Source organism: Leptonychotes weddellii, chromosome 10 (assembly GCF_054177405.1).
Source record: "Leptonychotes weddellii isolate Sample4059 chromosome 10, ASM5417740v2, whole genome shotgun sequence".
Taxonomy (NCBI): domain Eukaryota; kingdom Metazoa; phylum Chordata; class Mammalia; order Carnivora; family Phocidae; genus Leptonychotes; species Leptonychotes weddellii.
Genome location: NC_138378.1, coordinates 105,870,456 through 105,892,848, shown reverse-complemented (window position 1 = coordinate 105,892,848; position 22,393 = coordinate 105,870,456). Strand labels below are relative to the sequence as shown.

The 22,393-nt window shown below is 58.7% G+C and overlaps 1 protein-coding gene across 2 annotated transcripts in view; it reads right to left on the bottom strand.

Moving 5' to 3' along the window:
• Nucleotides 1–22,393, bottom strand: part of ADCY3 (adenylate cyclase 3) — a 76,312-nt gene that overhangs the window by 987 nt on the left and 52,932 nt on the right. For both annotated transcript variants that reach the window (XM_081797115.1, XM_081797116.1), the window contains exons 4-21: nucleotides 19,607–19,737; nucleotides 18,945–19,056; nucleotides 18,674–18,801; nucleotides 17,511–17,669; nucleotides 16,695–16,872; nucleotides 13,003–13,131; nucleotides 11,389–11,531; nucleotides 11,091–11,252; nucleotides 9,381–9,468; nucleotides 8,504–8,620; nucleotides 6,313–6,572; nucleotides 5,987–6,052; nucleotides 4,552–4,633; nucleotides 3,556–3,714; nucleotides 2,926–3,072; nucleotides 2,240–2,359; nucleotides 1,190–1,313; nucleotides 412–536 (exon numbers count right to left, since the gene is read on the bottom strand). In XM_081797115.1, the coding sequence (XP_081653241.1) occupies nucleotides 412–536; nucleotides 1,190–1,313; nucleotides 2,240–2,359; nucleotides 2,926–3,072; nucleotides 3,556–3,714; nucleotides 4,552–4,633; nucleotides 5,987–6,052; nucleotides 6,313–6,572; nucleotides 8,504–8,620; nucleotides 9,381–9,468; nucleotides 11,091–11,252; nucleotides 11,389–11,531; nucleotides 13,003–13,131; nucleotides 16,695–16,872; nucleotides 17,511–17,669; nucleotides 18,674–18,801; nucleotides 18,945–19,056; nucleotides 19,607–19,737 (2,430 nt within the window). The remainder of the gene's footprint in view (nucleotides 1–411; nucleotides 537–1,189; nucleotides 1,314–2,239; nucleotides 2,360–2,925; nucleotides 3,073–3,555; nucleotides 3,715–4,551; nucleotides 4,634–5,986; nucleotides 6,053–6,312; nucleotides 6,573–8,503; nucleotides 8,621–9,380; nucleotides 9,469–11,090; nucleotides 11,253–11,388; nucleotides 11,532–13,002; nucleotides 13,132–16,694; nucleotides 16,873–17,510; nucleotides 17,670–18,673; nucleotides 18,802–18,944; nucleotides 19,057–19,606; nucleotides 19,738–22,393) is intronic.

The window sequence follows — 22,393 nt, the reverse complement described above, 5'->3', positions numbered from 1 at the left end:
CCACAGTGCTTGCTGTCCCTGGAGGATGGCCTCAGGTTGCCTGCGGCAGCATCACTCCCTCTTCCTTTGTCCCCTCTCCCCGCTTTGTGGCGCTTTCCTGCCAGACCCAGCTGGCCCGGCTTGGGGAGACTCCAGGGGGGATTGTTGGAGGCACGAGATCAGAAAGTTCATACCAAAAGGCAGGATAGTCTTACCAAGAAGTTAAGCCTAAATTTCGGAAAGGGGAGTGAAGTATTTCCTCCCTTCCACCGGGGCAGCTCTTGCCACCCTTGCCTGCAGTCTCCCAGAACCACCCCCTCGACACTCCGGGCTGACAGAAAGGCGGCAGAAGGGCACGGCAACACGCCCTCATCCGATTTTGTTCCCGGCCCCCGGGCCTGAGCTCACGCTCTGCTCTGCTGCTGGACATACCTGAATGTTGCCCATGACCCCTGTGGACTCCATCCTGCTGGCCACATTGACCGTATTGCCCCAGATGTCATAGTGTGGTTTCCGGGCTCCAATGACCCCAGCCAGGACCCCTCCTTTGTTCATGCCTGGTGGAGGGACATAAAATTGAGCACAGCCACGAGCCATATTTTATCCCCTTCACTATCCCATCTCAGAAGCCACCAGCCCCTCCCCCAGAGAATTCACCACCTGACCCCAACCACAAAGCTCCTAAGTCCGCTAACATATTCCTCATGAAGCTTGTCTTGAAGCCACCAGAGGGCAGATACGTCTCCTGTTTATCCTGTCCTGGCCAGTACGCTAACTAATTCATGCAGTATGGAAGTTGCCAGCTTCAACACCTATCTGGTACTTCAGGTGAGCTCCTCCAGAAGTGAGAATCCCACCTCCACCCCCTCACAGTGGGGACAGCAGGGGACATTAACAGGCTGGACCGAGGCAGCAAAGCTCTCCGCAGGCGTGCAAGACCGCCTGGGGAGGTGGACAGCCTGCCTTCGCGGCCACACTCAGAAGTCAGGCTAATCGCGGTGAACGGTGTGGGACACACACAGCTGGCCCTCATTTCACCAGATGTGCCGTCCGATCACCGGGAAGAGATCCCTAAGGTCCCAGAGCCGTGCCTGTGTGACCCTCCCCACCCTAAATGCCTCCAGGGCTAAGTCTCGCCCTTCCTGCTGATGTGCCGAGTCCCTCGCATCAGGGAGCGCGGCAAGGAGCACCCAGGCCCGAGAACTCTTACCGATGCGCAGCATGAAGTTGTTGAAGGACTGGTTGTTGATGTTTGTGAGCGTATCCTTCATGGCCAGGGCAAAGTCGGCCAGATCGGCCAGGTGCTGCCAGCGCTCCTTGTCTGACTTCTCCTCCTGGGCCGGGGAGCAGCGGCGAGGGCGTCAGGAGCCTGTACGGGCCCCTCGCTCCCCGTCACGGCGTTCTGCAGGTGAATTCCTGCACCGCGTCGTCCGAGGCCTTATTCTCCACTTCCCACAGACGAGTCCGTGACCTCGACCTCGGCTTGTCACTGACCGCTCCCCTGCATCCCTTAGGGCCCGCAGGTGGGGAAGAGCGGTCCCGGCCAGCTACATTGCTTCCTGTCTGCCATCATCCCCGCGCCTGAACCTGCGCTCTGAATTTGGGATAGTTCTCATTTGCATTCCTTAACTAGATTATAAGCCCTTGGAGGTCATGACCCATCTTAGACACATTTCTTTAGCCTCATCCATAAAAGGGAGATGGTAGTAGTAGTTATATAGGACAGTTGTAAGATAAAATAGGATGAGAACAGTCTAAGAACAGCTGTTAGGACCAGGGCGCCCACAGCTCATTTCCTCTCATAAACAGCTAGCTCCACAGGTCTGATATAACAAACAACAGGCTGATGCCAGCCAGTGAGCTCCGAAGACCCCTTTCCTATCAGAACTACTCCCAACCTGGATGTTCTCATTGTTACGTAATTGCTCGGATGGTCGCCACTCCCCAGTTCTTTCAAAAGTCTAGAGCATGAAGGGAGCATGGCCATGATTAGAGCAGTTACGTCTGGCCTAAGCTGTGCACCAGTGGGGGGGTTGTGTAGGCTATTCTTTCTCTGCTTGTTAAACTTGGCCAGTAAATACGATTTTAAATTAGCATCACATGGTGCCGGTGGTGTGTGTGTGACCCGCTGACCCAGCGGTGCTCACTAGCATCAGCTACCCTTGTGACTCCTTGTCTCACACGCTAGGTGTGGACGGCCGCGCTCTTGCCCCAGGAGGCAGGGCCCCATCTCTCCTCCAGCCATGGGGTGGGCAGCTACCTTGTTGGAGCTGGCAAAGCCGTTGGTGTTGACATCTGGGGTGACTCCTGAAGCTGCCATATAGGTACTGCCAATGGTTTTGATCTTGGTGATGACCCGGAATTTGGGATTGTCCAGGAGCTGAGGCCAGTATCAAAGGAGAGAGAAAGGTCAGCAGAGTCCAGGGAGAGAAATGAGCCAACTAAGTGACAGATGTGCCTGTTTACAACAACCCCACAAGACATCCAAGAGATGCTTTCCTAAAAACTATCAATTCTGCCACTTATCTGTCACATCATGTAGGCAGACTTGCTGATGGAGCCTCTGCTTCTATGACCTTAACATGGGACAAAACCGCCAGGCCCCTGGGGTGCTTGAGCGTATACGTAAAAGTATTTTCCTTGGTGATACAAGTTACCTAATAAATATTTACTGAATCTGAATTTGAGGGTAGGAGGAATCCAGTGCCTCAGGATCTTGTTTGGGCCAGTCCTTATGCTGTGATCTTGTAGGCAGCTTCCCGGGCTCCTGTCTTTCCCACTCAGAGCCCCCAGGCAGCAGAAGCCCCCATGTTACCGGGAGAAGCTCATACGGGAAAACAGAGCAGCAAGGGTAACTACCATTTCTCTGACCCCTGCAGCCCGTCCTGAGGTAGAATCTGGAAAGAGCTGGCTTTGGGGCAGGAGAGGGGCAGGATGGGCACTCACAGAATCAAAATCTGAGATGATCTCATTGAGGAAGCGCAGACACTCAATGCCACCATTATTGATGCTCTCCTCCGTGTAGAAGTCGGCGAAGTTGGGCAGGGAGGCAAACATGACTCCAATCTCATCGTAAGACTGGCTGTACAGCTCCTAAGAAGAGGCAGGGCCAGAGTGCTCAAAGAAACGCTGCTGGAATGGCGTGCCCCAGAAACGACTCTGTCTTCCGCACCCATGATCGGTGTCCTTAGCTTTTTGGATGGACATCCCAACTTTGCATTATAAGGAAGTGGCTCATCGCAACTTCGAACAAGTAAAGTTTCTCTGGGCCCTGTAACAGCCCCGGCTTTGAGAAACGGTGGAAGTGTGAGGGAACCCTTGAGAACCCTTCTGTGTGAGGAGATCACAGCTGACAGAGGTTGGGGACTTCCGGGGATGTGTGGCCCACAGAAAACATCTAAGCGGTGCCCTTTACCAGAAGCCTGTGACATGTTACAGTCGCCGCTTGCGTGCAGCCCTGCCCGGACCAGTGCCCGCTCCTGAGGAGGCCTTGGGCCCAGACGGGCTGGCGAAAGCAAGCCGGATGAAGACACACAGCCTCGTGGCTGCCGGCTACTGTGTGAGGCCACCCCTCACCTCATCTCTCTTCTTGGACCCCAGGAAATGGCGTGCCACGTGCTCAGGCAACATGTTAGTGACCAAGGCCTCATTCCAGCGCCGCATCTCGTAGACACGTTCCTTCTGGTCGTGGACCTCGATCTTCCACAAGAACAGTGTCCTTGCCAGTTTTTCCACCTGTGGACGGACACAGGCAAGGTGTGTGCTTTAGCCGGCCATGTGAAGGAAAGACGAAGAACAGAACTTGGAGGGGTTCCACGGGGAAACACTGGCAGGAAGACCACTAAATAGCAAGGGAAAGACGATGCAAAGAGACCCACCGACTGAAAAAGGCCACCCTGCAGCTACAGTGGGGTTCCCGGCCTCGCCGTGGTTCTGCAGAGCGCCGAGAGCCTTCTGGGTACGTGGGAGGCTCCCCTAATTCTGGGACCTCATTCTAGCTACGGGTCTGTCTTGGAGGCGGATGGCAGCCGTGGGGATCTCCCAGCCTAGGGTGAAGTCCCCACTTCCGGCAGGCTCCATCGGGCTAGGGAAGGCTGTACTTTCCCTGGCAAACCACTGGGGGGCACTTGGGCTCACGGGGAGCTAGTTCCCCGCCCTCTCTCTCTGCTTGCTTCTTTTACCTCTTCCTTGGAACCAAACAAAACTTCATCAGCTTCTTTCCCTTTCTCTCCTGGCTCCATGGTGAGTGTGTGAGTAACTCCCAGAGCCAGGGTGGGTGAAAATCCAGGGGCCCCTGGCCTAGGAAACATGTTCTCCAAGCTTTTAGCTTGCTCTGTATGCTGCTGCAGCGTGCCGGAGGCGATCAGGAGAAGAGGGCAAGGACGGTTCTTGTACGGCGAGGGAGGGAACCAGAAAACGGAAGGACGGTGGCTCAGCCAGGGCCACGTGCTGGGCTGGGTAAGGGAAGCCAGCATTCCCGAGGAGCCTGCGTTCTTGGACCCTGAGACTGCTTTCTCAGGAGGCCCCACTGGCTTGTATGCAAGGGGGAGGGGAGGGTGTGCAGGCACTCACGTGGCGTGAGAAGTAGTAGAAGCTCAGCATCATGACAAAGATCATCATGGTCATGGAGTACTTAGAAGGCACCAGGGGCAGCCTGCGGGGCAAAGAGGAGTTTGATTCCCTCCAACGGGGCTGGGCCTTTCCTGTCACCCTGGGCCAGAAACTCCTCCCAGCTCGTTAAGCACCTTCACATCAAGTCCGGACTCCCACAGGTGAATCTTTCTTAAACCACTGGGCTCCTAATAGGCAGCCCAGCCCTGGCCCCTCCTGGAATCCACCTGAGGGCGCCCCAGATGTTTCATAAACACTGTAGGTGTGACCACAGAAGCCTCTGGAGAGAGACTAGCGTTGCAGTGATGGGACGATGGCACCATTTATGATTCTTTTTTTAATAACTTCACATTTTTGTATGGAGCTACAGTTTTCATTACTATACAGTAGTCTGTTGTATGAATAGATCACAGCTTGTGTCCCCATTTGCTGTTGATGTGGTTTGGGTTGTTTTCATCTGCTTTGGATGTTTTTTGTGTATGTGTAGCTATGATGAACAACGTGACTATGGACAATCCTACACACACATCCTGGGATGCAGAGGTGTGCACAGATTTCTGTAAAGTGTAAGGGCGCAGTGGAATTGCTGGGTCCTAGGTCTATTTGCAACTTTACTAAATAACTCCAAATTGTTTTCTAAAATGGTTGTACCAATTTATACACCCATCAGGAGTGAGTTACCGTTGTACTTGATGTTACCAGACTTCTTCATTCTTGCCAAACTGGTAGGTGTGTAGTGGTCTTTTGTTGTGGTCCTGGTTTTCACATCCTTGATTACATGAATGCCTCTCATTTATTAGTGGCCATTTAGATTTCTTCTTTTGTGAAGGACCTATTCATTTCTTCTGCCCTCATTCTGTTAGGTAATCTATTTTTTGTTTCCTTTAACTTACTTGAAGGTCTAATCAAGTCACTGAATCACAAAATTCTAAAACTTTAGAACTAGAAAGGACCTTGGAGAACTTCTAGTCCAATATCCTCTTCAAGACATGAAACAGACTCAAAAACTGGCCTGCCTGCAGCCCCAGAGACAGCCCAGCAGCAGGGGGCAAAGCCTCATCTTCCAGATCCTCTGGGCCGGGTGCAGGGCTCTTCCCTCATTTCTCTGCGGTCTGTCCCACCGGTTCCCGCTCTCCTCACCTCAACCCAGCCCCCGTCCCACCCCCTAAACCACACTGCCGCTGCTCCCCTGGCTCACTCTGAGCCCGGATGGGCCGCGACGGCCGGGTCCATACCGAGGTCATTCTACCTCTGCTCCAGCCCTCCTGTGGAAACACATACTAACTTCCCTAATGAATATCCCACATCGTGTGCCTCTGAAGGGGTGAGATCACAGCCTTCTCTTGTTTCCAGAAGAGAGAGTGCGGACCAGAAAGGGGAAAGCCGCTGCCCTCACCTGCCAGTGCCGTTGAGCCCAGGGGTGGAAAATCCCTGCATCTTCTCTAAGGCGACCACGGGAAAGCTGCAGGACAGAGGCGCAGACTCAGGCCCCACCTGGGGACAAGCGGCTGACGCCCAGTGGCCAAACACGGATCATCCACTCATCAAGAACGGAAAGGATCTACCCCAGGATCACAGCCAACTAGTGGCATCTCTGTCAGAAGCCACGAACCCCGATTCCCATACCGTCCTTTGTTGAGCCCCAGGCCCATGACCTTGAAGTGGGGACTTGGGGGTGGGAGGAAGGAGACAATACAGATCCCCAAGTAGGCTTCATCTTACTCATGTTCCTGAAAACGTCTGCGGTCGTATTCATCAAAGATGGGGCGCCAGGCATAGATGTTGATGACGGCCACAGCCCCGGTGACGAGCAGCATGAGTGTGAGCTTCACCATGTGGCTGACCTGCACCAGCATGATGGTGGCAATGAGGGACAGCACGGCGACGTAGTTGTAATACTTGGGGTTCTCTACGCAGCCATCCTCCGCCTCCAGCCCTGCGGTGCTGTTGTTCGGTCCTGCGTAGTACTGGAGACAGCTGAGCTGGAGGCCAGGACAGGGGCGCAGGGAGGACATGGGGTGCAAGGGAACAACAGACACTGGTCAGAGGCGGCTGGGTCGTGGCCACCACGTCCCACAGCTCCCTCGGGAACACTGACAGATGGGGGACAACTGACCAAGGAACAGAATACAAACGTTAGTAACGCCCACTAAGCGCTGAACTGTATCTCATTTGATGTTTATGAAAATTCTCGAGCGTCTGTAGGATTGCCACCTTTACAGCAGAGCCGAAGGGGCTGGCCTGGTGCCGAGCAGCGCACTCAGCAGGCGGTAGAGTCAGAGCGAGGAGTGCAGTTTTTAGGTTTCACATACAACACGCTCTTGCCCACGGCACAGTGTTGCTTAAGGAGGGGCCGTGGGGCCAGCCAGGGAGCCTCCGTCACGGCTTCGCGGCCTGGCAGCCAGTCTCTGCTCAGACACTTCCGTTTCTGGGGCCTCCTCCCGCCGCTGGGCAGACGGAAGTCAATGGCAAGTGCCTCCATCAACTGAAGCAAACCTACTTCCTGTAACTTCCACCCACTCGTGGAAGGTGCTCGTCTGGCTCTGGGAAGTTCTCAGCATGTGAGAAGTTTTCATACCTCCCTGGTCTTTCACCCCTCCCCTGGTGACAGGATCTCGAGATGTCCTGCATAGAGTCCGTGACCCTGGTAAACAGTGGTCCCCAGACCCGGCACCAGGCTCCAGGTGTGCTCAGCCAGGTTAGGGGCTCGGGCTTCTCTTCCCTGCGCTTGGGCACCATGCGACGAGGGGCACATTAGGTTCTGCAGCTCCTGACTTCTAGTTGGACTTCGGATCAACTGGCCCAAGGGATAAGTCTCCATGGTGAGTTTTTTTCCCTGTGCTTAAATTGTTATTTGAAAAAAGTAGGACTTTTTAAGAGCATGTATACAGTACTGCCAAAATTGTTGGGAACTGTGAGGACTGACGAGAATGTCAATTGCAGCTCCAAGCTGCCAAGGCTCAGTAACTGACTGGTGGTTCTGAATCCACGGAGCTGGGTTTCTTTCTTTCTTTTTTTTTTTTTTTAAATATTTTGTTTATTTGAGAGAGAGAATGAGATAGAGAGAGAGCATGAGAGGGGGGAGGGTCAGAGGGAGAAGCAGGCTCCTTGCTGAGCAGGGAGCCCAATGCGGGACTCGATCCAGGGACTCCAGGATCATGACCTGAGCCGAAGGCAGTCGCTTAACCAACTGAGCCACCCAGGCGCCCCACGGAGCTGGGTTTCTAACTGCTGTCCCCCCCAACCCAAGAAAGCATCTGGCTGCTCCCTTGAGACCTGCCGCTTCGCCATGAATTGAGAGCAGAGAAGATGATTTGTCTGCCCCTAGCCATTTGGGCTCTAGGAAGGTCTGGCAACGTTCAAACGGATGAAGGCAAACAAGAGAGCTCCTTTAGCAGAACAGGTTTCCCTCCCTGGTCCTGGATACATGACACTAGCCACACTGTAGGGAATACTTAAGATGTGCATTGTGCCCCTTGATCAGTAAGATATGGAGTTTCTTCACAGGATTGGGATTTAGAACAGCTCGATCCCTGATTCTGTCACTGACAGTGTGAGCTAAAACAAGTGAATTAACCTGAGCCTCGCCGCTGTAGATAATGATACCAAACGTCTTGGGACTGTTAGAAAGATTAAATGAGGCAACATCCAGCACGGGGCCTGGGGCATGGTGTCAGGCTCTTGGACTCTGGGAGAGCAAGGAGCTGGGGCAAACAGGTCAGTCTCAGGTTTCTGGGGTAGAAGACCCTGTCCATTTGGCCAAGGTGATCTGTTTAGGAAACTAAGTGCCACTCTAAACCTGTGTCTAGGGGTGGAGGATTGGTTGACCAACTGCTCATACTCAATACAGAAGCCTTTCTCCACTGAGAGTGAGGGGAGGGGCGTCCCTTGACCAGGCACAGCAGGAGCTCACCATGTCCACGACGTTTGCCATAACCAGAATGAAGATGGCTAACATGGCCCAGGTGTTCCTGGCCCAGCGGGTCCGGTCGATCCAAGTCGAGAAGGCAACGAGCTTCTTAGGAAAGGCCTAGAAGGAATGGAATTTCAGGGGCCGTGAACTTTTGACAGTCTTTTCTCCCATAAATAGGACTGCTAATGATTCTGGTTGCTCCCCTACCTCCCAGGAACCTAAACTGTAGTCCACCAAAAACTGGCAGAGCTGAGAAGGCAGCACAGGAGGCTGGCGCTCTGTATCAGTCCCTCTGGAGGGGTCTGTGACACAGCAGGGCCCCCACTGGAGCCCTCTCTGGAGCAGACAGTGACCAGGCCAGGAGGCTGTGGGCAGTGCCAGCCAGCGGCAGCCCACCCCGTAAGTCCAGCAGCAAGGCCGTGTCAGGGAACGATTTTCAGGGCCAGCCACGTTTGCCTAGCTGCTCCCGTCTTCCCTGGGTCAGTATAGCCGAAATCCTCCAAGTCACCCGGCAAGCCACCTGCTTTTCTCCTCTCAGTCTGATCAGAAACTCTGCAAAGCACCCCAGTTCTTACGGGAGAAACCCTCAGTCTCTTTGTCTGGCTTTCACGGTCCTTCACGGTCAGGGCCAACCCCCTTCCAGCTGGGCCTCCACTGCTTTTCTACAGTTTCCCAGGCGTTTGTCTGGGCTCTGGCATAGGACCGTGCTTGCTCAGCTGACGTGAGTGCGTGAGTGATGAGGAAGGAATGGATGGACAAACGCCTGAACCGTCCTAACCAACAGTCTGCTTGTACCGAGTCCTTGGGACGCCTGACTCCGTCCATACCGCTCCCGCTTCCGGAGGGCTTCGCAGCCAAAAGGAAAAGCGGCTCTTACCCGGGGAAAGATGGCGGCCAGCGAGCAGATTGTCAGGATCAGAAGCAGAACCTCCCCGACCACAAAGGTCACGTAGTTCGTCGTCAGCCTGTAACGGGGAGACGACAGGGAGGGGGGCGGAGGGATCAGTGAGATCGGGGAAGGGGCTACGAGAGGCAAGGAGGAGGGAGAAGAGCAGGCCCTCTAGGCCTGCACCTGAAACATTCCCAGGACGCCACCGACTCATGCCTCCTGCTGCATAGACGAGCCAGAGGCCGAGTCGGGCGGCTGCCAGCTGAGTGCAGGGCCCGGGAACGCGCGCCACCCCCCGCCCCCAGCGGTAGCTGTTGCTGGGGCGCAGGGGGTTCTTGGGAGTGAGCACTGTGCTGTGAAGGGGGAGCGTGGGACAGGGCGGCTCGCCTGCTGCCGAGGGCTGGGAGGGCTGGGAGGGCTACCCCCCCGCCCCAACTGCACAGAGCTTCACAGTTGAACAGGGCCTCCCTCACCCACCTTCGCAACTCTGAGCAACTCGGGGTCTCCAAATCCTGCCCGTTCACACAACCCCCACCATTTGGTTCCGGAGCGACCTCTGTTGCTAAGCTGGTGCCTGATTCTCGGTCACCTCTCCTCTCCCGCGGGGTCTTTACTCAAATCCCACCCTGTGCCCTGTGGGTGAGGCCTGCTCCGCCCCGTGCTGGACACAAACGCAGAGCAGACCAAATGCAGAGCATTCCCGGCTCCCTTCTTCCCTTCTATCCACCCATTTGCCGCTGTCTGCAGGCATGTTCTGATTATTCAGTTGTTGACCTCTGTCTTGCCCTGCTAGAATGTAAGCTCCATGGGAGCCGGGCTCTTTGTATGTTGTCTTCACTGTATATCCGTAGGCCTCAGAGCCAGGCACTGAGCACTGGTGAGTATCTGCAGTGAATGAATGCATTCGATCCTTCCAACAATCCTGGGGTTAGCAGGGTAGACATTATCACCTTCAAGTTGTTGGTATCATCATCGTCTTTGGCTTCTAGAACCTTAGGGACATGGCCATACAACAAATCGGCCAAGAAGCGTGTCTAGAACTTGTAACTAAGTCCAGGGCTCTTTACAGTGCCCCTAACTATAGCTGGAACAGGCCCCCACCGCCTCCCATTTGACAGGGAACCCCTGCGCAGGACTGAGTGGCCGAGGGGCTGCGGGGAGGGAGGGGCGCGGCAGCTGTCCTTTGCTTGGGCCTCAACAGCTGGGGAAGGTCTCCAGAACATCCCTTGCCCCGGAGGACCTGCTGCTGTGTGACAGAGCTGTTTGTACCCAGAGTCTAAAATCCATCGGCTAAGATGAAGCAGGAAAGGGAAGCCAGATCAGCCTTGGTGACCGAGCTTGAGGAGTGTCCCCCATCTTCTGTCTCCTCGTCCCAGAACTGCTCAGGCCCACGCAGCCAGGGTCTCCATCCTCCTGGACCCCTCTCTGTCCTTCAGCTTTCTCAGTCCTGGTTTTGACGCTAGTGCTATTCTAGAATCCCAGGGTAGATAGGAAGGAGAGGGTCCAGGGCATGGTCCTAGCAACACGTGGGCCTGAATTCCGCTGGGCTGTTCCACCGGAGGCAAGGAAGAGACCAGGCTTTTGCCCCGATGTCATGCTCCAGCGGGAGGCCCCTACATCGCTCACGCCTCTGGCCTAGGAAGCTCATCACCTTTCACCCTCCCCTAGCCTAGCAGCTCCTGCCGTGCCCTCCCTCACCAGGGGTCGATGAGTATCTCGACCAGCGCCGTGCAGAGCAGGACAACGCAGGAGCAGCTGAAGGCAGCCCCGCTCTGCTTTTCCTTCTCCACTGAGTAGCGGGTTTCCATCTCGGGGTCCATGAACCGCATGGAAAGGAGGAAGGTGTTTCTCTTCTTCACTCTGCAGTGGAAACAAGCCCCAGGGAACACAAATGTCACACCTACCTTGGCCAATCAGGAAGGGGCTCCACTCAAGATGGCCAACTCCCCGAACCCCCAAGTCAGGGCCCACGAGTGTGTGCAGAGGAACCACTTACACCTGGGCGGACTCTCGCTCAAGCAGGGCCTCGTTGAGTAGCTGGTTGAGCTCATGCTCGTCCTCAGAGGCGTCCACCACTCGGTCAGCCAGGTCCTGAAGGCGCAGCCTCCGGCGTGGGTTGGGGAACGAGGGATTGTCAGCCTGCAAGCCAGCGCGGGGGGTGGGGGGTGCAGGAGGATTTGGGGAAAGAGGGTGGTCAGGGGAGGGGAGCAAAAGGGATCACACTCAGGAGGACTAGGCCCTCGGGTCTAGAAGCCACTTCATGGGAAGTCTTCCCAATGCCCCCATGCAGCTCCTTCTGCTTGGGTCTGGACCCAAAGCCACAGTCCTTCCTGGTTTCCCGGGCCCTGTGGCCCCTGCTAGGAGGAGGGGGTGCCACCCAGCCATGCGCATCGGCTTCCCTGAGGAGGTGAATGGCCCCAACTCTGGGGCTTAAGGGAGCTCTTAAAGGAACACACATCCAGTTCATTTGGGGGAGGAAGGTCTGAGGGGCGGGAAGTGCTGGGAGAGGAAGGGATGCCCTCATCACTAGTGGGGTGGTGGGGCTGAAGTACCCGCTACCATTTTTATTCCTACAGAGGAGAAGCATCGGCTCTAAAAATATGAATCCAGACTGTGATTACATGGCCATCAGCTCAAATAACAATGGACACTGGGCTCATGAGAGCTGTGTGTACGGGTCCAAGATAGCCCGGCCTTAAGCTTGGGTGCACCGCTGGCTGACGATAGGACCCATGTCACTCATGTTCCCCAGCTCCAACTTTCTTCTCTGTAAAATGACGTGGAAGGTCTGTTCTAGTACCAAGAACCTCTGTCCCCGAAGCATCTGCTGGAGAGTGTGGCTAATTATGAGGATGGAAAAACCACAGGCTGCTAAAACTATCTGCGCCCTCGTTGCTGAGTTACATCGGGTCTGTATTTCCACTTTCTATCCAGAAAATCATGCTAGGGAAGAGTTGCTGAATGTCATGGTGATCCAGAAAAACCCAGTTAACCTTCAGCCCTGTCTCCCCTCTTGTTCTGCAGCACGTGATCTAGAGGCACCAGGGCAGCGAGAATGGGGTTGCTGCTAACAAGCTCACCTCGGCAGGCAGAGGTCCCTGTCCCACAGCATCTGCCCTCATCAGTGAGCGTACTTGGGCAGCTCTTTAGTAAAGGACAGGTCCTGGATGCTCTCCCAAGATGGACCCTGTCCTCGGGGGTGGGTAGCACGTTCACTCCTCTGGAAATCCCCCATCTGTGCCTGGGACTTGTGGTGTCTGGACCTCACCAGAGAGGTGAGCCCACCCTGAAGTCTCACTTCCAAAACAGTCTCGTCAGATCCTACAGAATTTTCCACGGATGTCCTCACTGCCCTCAAAGCCACAGGATTCTGGTACAGGAGAGCTACACAAGGCCTCAGAGCTGAGCACCTCTTCTGACCCTCCCCACCCCCACCCCAGTAGCTACTGAGACAGTGGGGCCAGGGTAGGAGGTGATGCCCAAGGTGACACCACTGAGAAGGAGCGGAGCATGGGCCAGTGGCCAGGTGTCCTACTCCCGCACAGGACACTTCCGACAGCAACCTTCACCTCCCTGCCCCCTGCCACGCCCTGGCCCTCACCGTACGCACCTGGCCATCCTGCTCATCAGGCTCCCCCGATGTGGAGCCGCTGGTGTGGATGCTCCCATTGGGCTCCTTGGTCTCAATGAGGGCGGGGGAGCTGGGCTTGGAGGAAGCTGGCACTCCGTTTCGCAGGGCCTGCAGCGGGAAGAAGTGGCCATCAGAAACCCCAGACACAGTCTGCCCACCCGTCCCAGCGGGCCTGGTTGGTCTACTGTCGGTCTGAAATCTTGCCATGAGAGTTTAGAAGCCTGCAGGCTAAGAACTGTCCTACCTGACTCCTCCTCTAGAACGCTGGTTTTAAATGCCGTACACTCCTGGTGTCTATTTCTACTACTAGAGTTTTTCTAAGCAGAGAAAGACCTTCCTGTTCCAACTCCTGTTTCTAAAATAGTAACACAGCGATCCACAGAGGTCCTTTTTGGTTGTAGCATCTGTCAAATGCCTTCCAAAAGTCTGACTAAATCCCACAAGCCCGTTTGCCCAGAGATGAGTCCTTTTCCTTGACAGAATAGGTCAAACACTGTAACCCACGGCGAGACAGTCCACTCATTTCACGAGTATTTGCGGAGTCCCTAAACTTCAGGGGATACACGAAACGTCCCGTGTGAGCTCACATTCTAGTGAGGGAAGGCGGACAGCAGGAAGACAAGTCAGTCAAATTAGTACAGTACATAAGAAGGGGGTAAGTGCTCTGGAGAGAGGTAAAGAAGGGAAGGGGCACGGGGATCGCTGGGGAGCGAGACGGTAACGAGGTCAGGGGAGGTGTCACTGTGAGGATGACATTTCAGTGACGACCTGAAGGACTGAATCCTGCAGCTCTCGGGGGATGGGCCTCCCCCCCGCCCCGGGGAAGAGAGAGAAGCTGGTGCAAAGGCCCTGCAGCAGGTGTGCGCCCTGAGCACCAGCCGGGAGGCCCATGCCGCCGCCGGGGCAGTGAATGAGCGGAGCGAGGGCCTGGCTGTACCCGGCCTTCCCTCCGAAGGAGGCAGAGACCAAGGCAGTGACAGGACGTCCCCTGGCGCTTCAGCGGGAGCACCGCCTGCTGTGGAGAAGGGACGGTGGGGCCCGGCCAGCGGGAGGATCACTGGCTAGAGACCCGCGATCTGGTCACGTGGCCCGACCGGGTGGCGGCTACAAGGGCGTGGGGCGGGGGCAGTCAGAGTCCTCCCTCGCAGGAGGGTCGACGGAACTGGCTTGTGGCCGGTAAAGAAAGGGGTCAAGCCTGTGTCCGGTGTTTGGTCTGAGCTGCTGAAAGAATAAAGCCGCCACCGAGGAGATGGGAGGACAGAGGGCTGAGCAGGCCCCGGGCCGGGGACCAGGGACCGGGGACCGAGCTGCCCGTGTTCGTGCAGGGGTGAGTGCAGGCAAGCCGGCTGGGCCTGAGGTGGAGACCCGAGAGTCATCAGAGGAGGCATCTGAGACCAGCCTGGCTGAGCCTCAACCAGGGCAGGGTGGGCAGGGAGAGGTCTGGAAGCTTTTCAACACTCGGGAAGGACTCATTGTGAGGACTGTCCTCACTCTCCTCCCTGTCCGTCGCTTTATCTCACAAAACCACGGGGACAGATTTCCGCAAGTGGAACTGTGTTCGCTCCCGTGGCTTCCCAAGGAGCACCCCTCACCACCTTCCTTCCTTCTTCCCACTGTCCCCCCACAACACGTGTTCCCCACCCCCTCCCCCGCCGACATCTGCGCATTACTGCCTCCGACCCCGTGGTGGCCGAGCAGGTGAACGTTGCCTTATCCGCCCACGTCTGAGGTGGAGGCTTCCGGAACAGTCGCTCGGCTGGCCACACGAGCTACAGCGGCTGTGATGCGTGGTTCACCGGCCCGCGCACCCCGGCCGCGAACACGGGGGCACGAGCTACCGCAGCTGAACGCTCAAGTTCCCTGAGATGCTGAATGATGACTCAAGCACGACAGCTTCATAAAGCCCGCTCTGCCCAGGCTCCCTTGCCTCGGTGGCCTCATCTGCACCCTCGGAGGGGTGTCCGGTGCGGCGAACAAAGCCTGATCCAAATTACATACCATGCAAGGGTTGTTGAAATAAGCAAAATAAAATACAAGATTAGAACAAAGGAGAACGAGTGTGGTCCCAAAGACCTATCTGACTGCCATTTGTGACTTCAAGGTGGTCCCTGGTAAAACCCAATTTGTGGGTAATGTTTGAAAAGAATAGCATTTCTCGATTAAAAATTTTATATGCCAGAAATTATAAATTTCCTAGCACTTTATAAAAGCTCATTTCTTAGATTATTGTCAGTTACGGTCTTGTAGAACAGCTTAGAAGACACGTTTTTAATTTGTTCTAGGGAATGTATTAAAGTTCTGCATGTAGCACTCTTAAAAATATGAAGGACTCGTTAATTTTGTGTCAAGGTCGAGTCTTATTTCACGAGGCTCTACTTTCTACCCTGACTGTTCCTAATATTCTGAAAGACAGCTTCCTACTTTTCTGAGTTCTTTGGAGCATTTAATTGCAGCTCAGACTTTATATGCAGCAGAAAATACCCTGAACTGGCCTTTTAACACTGGTGCCGAGGGGGATTTTAAATTACTCAGGAGTGAGGTGGTGTCCTATCCCCCTGTGCGTCCCTCCCGGTGCTGAGTTTGTGTGAGCTGCCCACGGGAGGGACCCACGCACACCTGGGATGCAGCATGGCGGGCAGGCCGGGGGCACGGGCCCTGCTCTGCCACCTACTAGATCTGCAACTCGCGTGCAAAGTTCTGGGTCTCAGTTTCCTCCTCTGCAAAGTGGGTATGACAACAGCCCCCTTCTCGCAGGGTTGTCTTGAGGAGTAAGTGAAATAATGGATGCACAGAAGCACTCCCTGAATAGTGGTTGCGATTGGAGCTAATGGACGAACCTTCTGTTTGTTTGATTCGCTGGTCATCACATACATTTGCGGGAGGGGAGAAGGTGTGTAGTTCTCTTTTAAAACTTCCCCAGGGGTCACGTCTTCAGCCACAGCCCCTGAAGCCTCCCCAGACCAGCTCACGCTCTGCTTTTGCCCTTACGAGGCAAAGCCCCAGCCGTGGGACGGCCTCAGTCCACATGCCATCCCCGAGAGCGCCAGACTCAGCCGTTACATTCTCACGACTGGTGCGACTGATGCGTTCCTAAGTACAAAGTTACGAGGAGTGAAACAACTCCCCGGTTCAGCCGAGCAGGACGGAGGGCTCCACTTCCGCAGCGGCCCCTGGTGGCTCCGAACCAGACAGCCTGTCAGGAGGCCGGCGGCGGGCGGGAGAAGCTGGGGCCGCGGCTCAGGGCTTCGGGTCTGACGAGAGGCAGGGAAGCGGCACAGAAACGAGAGCAGGGCGGGCCGGCTTCACTGCTTCCGGCCTGTTCTTCCTTCTTCTCCCACCCAGCAAACCTTCCCGGCCTCGGTTCCCCGTCTCCGTGACCAAGCCACCCCCACGGCCTGCCCCCGGCCTCCTCGGCCTCCGCGCGGCTCTGGGAAGCCTCTCCCTGGGCGCCCCCGTCTCTCCCAGGGCTCCGACCGCTCCCCCCGACGCAGGGGAGCCCGCCCCCGCCGGCCGCCGGCCCCGGGGGCCTCCCTTCTGGCCGCCGGCGCCACGCGCTCTCCGGCCCCCGCCACGCCCGCCTGGGTGCCCCCCACGGCCCCGGCCGCTCTTCCACCGGCCCGGCTTCTCGAACCCGCCTTCCCGTGCGGGGCCCGGCCGGCCGGGGCACTCACCGGGCCGCCGAGACCGTGCTGCGTGGCCGTTTTCTTCACCTCTGGCTTGGACGCGACGATGAGGTAGGTCTCGATGCCCTTCTCGTCCAGGTACTCACAGCGGCTGCCCCCGTCGCCCGGCTCCACGTCGAACTCGCCCTTCAGGCAGTCCAGGGTGCTCTGGGAGATGTGCACACGCCTGCACGGCAGCGAGGAGCCCGGGCCCGTCAGGCCGCCAGAGCCCGGGGAGGCCACCCACGCCTCTGAGCCTCGGCGCTACGGCCACGAGGCAGGCAGGCGACGTCCCCAGGCCGCGCAGAGCGCTGCGGGAGGTGAGGAATTCGGAGGGCCGCCCTGAACCCTGTCGTGACGTCCTACCGCTGCGTACCTTGCGGGTTCCTAGTTGCAACACCTGTCGCCAGGGGCTAAGAAACCCGTTTCTGGGGAGTGACCGCGGAGGGGGAGGATCGTGACCGCCTGCGAGGGGCTGAGCCAGGCGGGGAACGCGTGGCTGCGTCCTCAGCCCGTCCGCCCTGACCGGCTGAGTCTGTGACCGAGCTCCAGCCGGGTGTGCAGGTGCCTCGGAGCCTGCTCCTCCAGCGCGGCGCCCTCCGGGGGACCCGGCCTCCCCAGGCAGCCCCCGCACAGCGTGCCCAGATGCCGCCCTGGGGCCCCACGGCGGGCGGAGGGGACACAGCCGGGCTCAGGCCAGGAGGCAGGCGCGCCCAGGAGGAACGCTGCTCCGGGGTGTCTCTCGTCTGAGCCACAGCCCCGAGGGGCGCACGGCCCCCTCCCTCGGCCCCCGCACCTCCCCACTGGGAAGGAACGCTGGCTCACCCGGGGATGCCACCGGCCTCCATCTTGTTGGCCACCGTGACGTCGGTAGACCACACGTCGTACTGCCAGCGCTTCTGGCCCAGGACGCCCCCCAGCACGGTGCCCGTGTGCACCCCCACACGCATGTCCACCCCAGTCTTCGTCTTCTCCCGCACGTACCTGCCAGGCACACACGGAGAGGAGGAGGGCTCGGGCATGGCCGCAGCAAGGCGGCTGGCCCTCCATGCCCCGGGGAGGAGCTCTGCACAGGCTTTCCTCCCCTCCAGGCCGAGGGGACTCCTGGGCGCCCCACAGCGCTCTGCCTGCACTTGAGCCGAGTCATCTGTGGCTGGGGTCCAGCGGGCCGACAGAGGGAAGGCTGCTACTTGCCCGTGTCCACCTGCGCCGGGCACCGCGCCAGGGCTCACGTGCAGCCGGGAAAGCTGCCCCGTGGTGAGGGAAGTGGAGGCGAGTGACCCTGAACTACCCACCCCCCACCCCCCACCCCCGCCCAGTGCGGCATCTGTTTCTAGGCCAACGTCAGAGGAGCTCTAACCCGAAGATGGTAACAATGCAAAATGGCCCTCTGGTGGCAAGGTGACCCCTCCCGGCCCCCATCCTGGCCGGGGGAGAAGCCTCAGCAAGGAGCCCCCTTCCCTCCTGGGGCCTGATCCAGCCAGGGCCTGCCTGGGAGGGCCTCCAAGGCACAGCGGGGAGTGTGAGGGGGAGAGTGCAAGGTCCTCACGGCTCGCAGCGGTGGAGCTGGGAGCCCAGAGCAGAGGCCAGGGTTCCAGTCCCACACTGCCGCACACGGACTTGCTGACCGGAGATGGGCCTGGAGGCTCACAGTGAGAAAACACTGAGAGAGGAATGGGGGCCCTGGGGGGGAGTCCAGATGAATGTGAGGGGCTGTGACAGACTTCACCACGACGGCCACTTCTCCAGAAAACCACAGCGGATGGAGGCTGGGCCCCTCGGAGGCCGTGGAAGGCTGGCAGCCCCTCAGCCGTGAGGAAGACGAGCCACGTCCCCCACTTCCCAGAACTGGGTACTGGGCCGCCTGCCAACCAATGCAACACCCACGGGACATGGGGGCCTGGGGTGCGCTGGGCCCCCACGACCGAGCACGGAAGGCCTGCCTCTCCCGTGGTCCACCGCCCCTCCCCCCGGAGCCCCCCACTCACGAGATGGCCTCCACCATGGCGAGCCCCATGAGGATGGAGCAGACGGCGTGGTCCTCCCGGTAGTCGGGCAGGCCGCAGATGCAGTAGTAACAGTCACCCAGGATCTTAATCCGCAGCTGGTGGTATTTCTGAAAGCACAGGGTGTGGGGGGTGGCTCTGAGTCCCTGCTGGACATGGTGCGAGGAAACCGGATGAGCTGGGGGGGGGGGCCAGGCCCACGCCCCGAGGGTGGCCCCTGAGCCCGAAAGCCCGACGAGGCCCAGGCACTCACGGCGGCCAGCTTGTCAAAGCGGGCAAAGAGCTCGTTGAGCAGCTTCACGAGCTCCTGGGCACTGCAAGCAGAAGACAGCTGGGTGAAGCCCACGATGTCCGCAAAGAGGATGCTGCAAGAGGAGGGGGGCAGCGGCCGTGAGGCTCCAGACAGCGTGCCTGGCTCCCCCACCAGCTCCCGCTGCCCACCACAGGCAGCCAGGACCCCGGCGCAGGGGGCCCTTGCTCAGGCCCCAAAGCAGTGAGACCCTTGGCACTTCCTGGGTGAATTCGGGGCTCTGATGTTTAGCTTATCCTTGTGGGCCCCTCCTCCACGGGGCCTCCTTCCCCCACGCTGCCCGATCCTGGCCCCAGGATGAACCCACCCCTCCTGGAAGGAGCACGGCTGTGAGCCCCAGTGCTGGCCCTGAATGGCTGGGTGACCTCCCGGATGTCACCTCCCCACCCTGGGTGATGTCTCTATGATGCTGGGGCCGGACCACACAGCTTAGATGTCTCAGCCCCAACATGGGCCGGGAACACTGCTCCCGCAGGGGCTGAGGCTCACACGGCGGGGATGGCTCGGCTTCTAGTCCTGGCGGAAGGCTCTGGAACCCCACAGGGCACGGCCGACCCCACAAAGTCCGGCCCCTGTCCTGCTCTCGGAGCCCAGGCCCGGCGCACCTGACGTTCTCATGCCGATACATGTACATGGTGTTGAACTGCTGCTGGTCCTTCTGGCTCTCGTCCTTCTTCATGTCCTTCAGCATCTCGTCAGCCACATGCTTGGGCAGGATGGAAAGCATAAGGTTCTCCTGGGAGGGGGAAGATCGGGTTAGTGGGGAGGCAGGGTCCGGCCTGTACCCTTCCAGGGGCACGTTCGGATACTTGCGGCGGCAGACGTCAGCCAGAGCCCTCCCGGCACAGATCCCAGGTTGGGAAGCAGCCAGAGGCCCAGGGCAGCAGCTTCCTGTGATGGAGCATCTTCAGGCCCTGATGGGAGTCAAACACCCACGAAGAAACCCATGCTTGGCTCTGAACCTCCAGAGCACCCTCACAGCCCCAGGGAAGGCGACAGTGCCTACGTGGGCCTGTTCTAGCCGCTGCACTGGGGGCCCCCAAGGGCAGGACCTTGTGTCATCCACCGCACCCTGCACAGACCAGTCATTCAAGAATCCTGATTCAACGTGACCGGAGACCTACTACGTGCCAGGCAGCACGCTGGGTACCAATGCCAGCAAAGGACTGAGTCTCTGCCCTCAGAGGGCTGAGGGCCTCATGGGGGGACAGGTGAGCATGCCTCCTGACGTGCAGTTTGGTAAGTGCCAAGACAAGCGAGGGAGAGCAGGGCAGTAAGAAAGAAGGGTGCCAGAATCAGCCGGGTGTGTCAGGGGCAAGCAGGAGGACTTCCTGGAAGTGAGGCTTGAAGACTGAGATGCTGAGAACATCCTGTCCAAGGGAGCCGCATACACAAGGCACAGAGACCTGAGGACCCCGGGTTCAGGGACCTGCAGCTCCAGAGGTAGGTTTGGATGGAGTGGGGGGGTCGGCACACCGCCACGTGTGGGCCGCTGCCGCCTGTCTGCTGCCCCCGCCCCCCCCCCCGCTCTGGTTTCCGTGTCATCTGTGGCTGTCTTCTCCCTCCGAGAGCAGAGCTGAGTTGTTGTGACACAGAACATACAGCCTGCAAAGCTGAAAAAGGCTCTTCTGGCCCTTTCCAGAAAATGTCTGCCGACCCCCGTTTTGCACCACGAAGGGCCTCGTGTGCCAGGCAAGGAACGGGGCACTCCTTCCCGAAAGCTGCAGGGCACAGGGGTGTGACACGGCAGGGCAGGGCGACCAGTTAGCAGTCGTCCTGGCAGAGTGGGGCTTGGGGACCGCTTGCACCAAGCAGGCAGGACAGGCCCGTGGCTTCGGCCTCTGGGTGGAAGGTGCCCGTCTGTGAAGTCAGGAACAGAGGCGGAGAGACGCGAGGGGACAGACGGGCTGGTTTGGGACGTGCTGCAGGCAGACACTGAGCCAGCTTGGGGGGCTGGGAGATGGGGCAGGAGACAGCCCCTGGGAGGGGGTGAAGCCAGACAGAGAAGCCTAGGCAGGGCACCGCATCGGCAAGGCTGCACGACCCTGTGCCCCGAGATGGGAGGCAGGTGGTGATGGGTCTGGTGAAGGACGGTGGGGGAGAAACTTGAGCTTGCGGCTCAAGCTGAGGTTTGCGGGGGTACGGCAAGTGTGGCTAAGGGGAGGCTGAGGCCTATGGGGCGAGGCAGCAAAGCTGAGGTCGGCCTAGGAGAAGAAGTGGGGGTGGGAGGTGGGCAACAGGCGGGGACAGAGAGGCACGGCTGGGCCTGCCCCCCGTGCTGGAGTGGTTCTGGGGGGCCAGGCCACGTGCTGCAGAGCTCGGCCGACGGACAGGGAGGAGCACGGCGGGAGGGGCAGGGGGGTCCAGCAGTACTGTGTCTAGCCCGCCAGCTACAGGAGCTACCTGGGTGCAGGGGTGGCCAGGAAACCAAGAGCGGCGGCCTGTGTCCTCTGCGTCTGGGGCCGGTCCAGAGGAACAGAGGCTATGGGTCCCAGACCTCAGCAGGGACGCCAGCCTGGTGGGAACAGGAGCGGGGGACCTCGCCTCCCACCAAGGGTCTGCGAGGGTCGGGGGGCCCTGCTGGCTCTTGTTCTCGGCTGTGTTCAGTGGACCCTGAGGCCAGAGAACCCAGCTCTGTGTTTGAAACACACCTTCTCTGGGGCAGGAGAACCAAAGTGTGGAGGTTCTGCTCCTCTCCTCTGGGTGAGGCAGCCAAGAGGCCCCCAAGGGCCCGGGCCCGTGCCCCCCGGAAGCCAGAGGGCTGGGGCCTCCCTCACCAGCTCCGGAAGAAGACAGCTCTGCGGTAGCAACAGCTCCCCTTCTGCTCCCACGACGGTCTGCAGACCAGAGCCGCCACCTGCTCACCCCTGCGCCACAGGAGGTCCCTCTCCCCATCCCTCCTGTGGTCAGGCACAGGGTAACGACCAGGCGAGTGGCCCTCAGCCCAGCGTGAAGTGCCACAGCGGTTGCTACCATTCTCCCATTTCCACAGCTATGTCGGTCCCGCTGCTAACAACCCCGCGAGGGGCACCGTCGCAGAGGAATGAGGGGCCGGAGCCCAGGGGGTAGGCCCTGTGCCCCCTGCCCGCGTGTGGTGACGGGCCTTCGGAAACTGAACTAAGGCCACGCACTGAGGAGCAAGCGCTCAGCTTGGGAAGGACAGGAGCCACTAGGAGGGTTTTCCAGACAAGCCAGAGGCCTGGGGCCCTGCCAGCCCTCAGGGCGGCCTAGGCGGAGAGCTGCTGGAGTCCGGAGGGGACAAGGTGGCGAGTGCCGGGGCAGGAACCCGGGCTGGCGGGGACGGGAGGGTGTGGCGGCGTCAAGAGCTTGGGCTCCGGGTCCCACAGCCTAGCTCAGACCCCTGCCCCGCCGCTGACTGACTGCGTGATCCC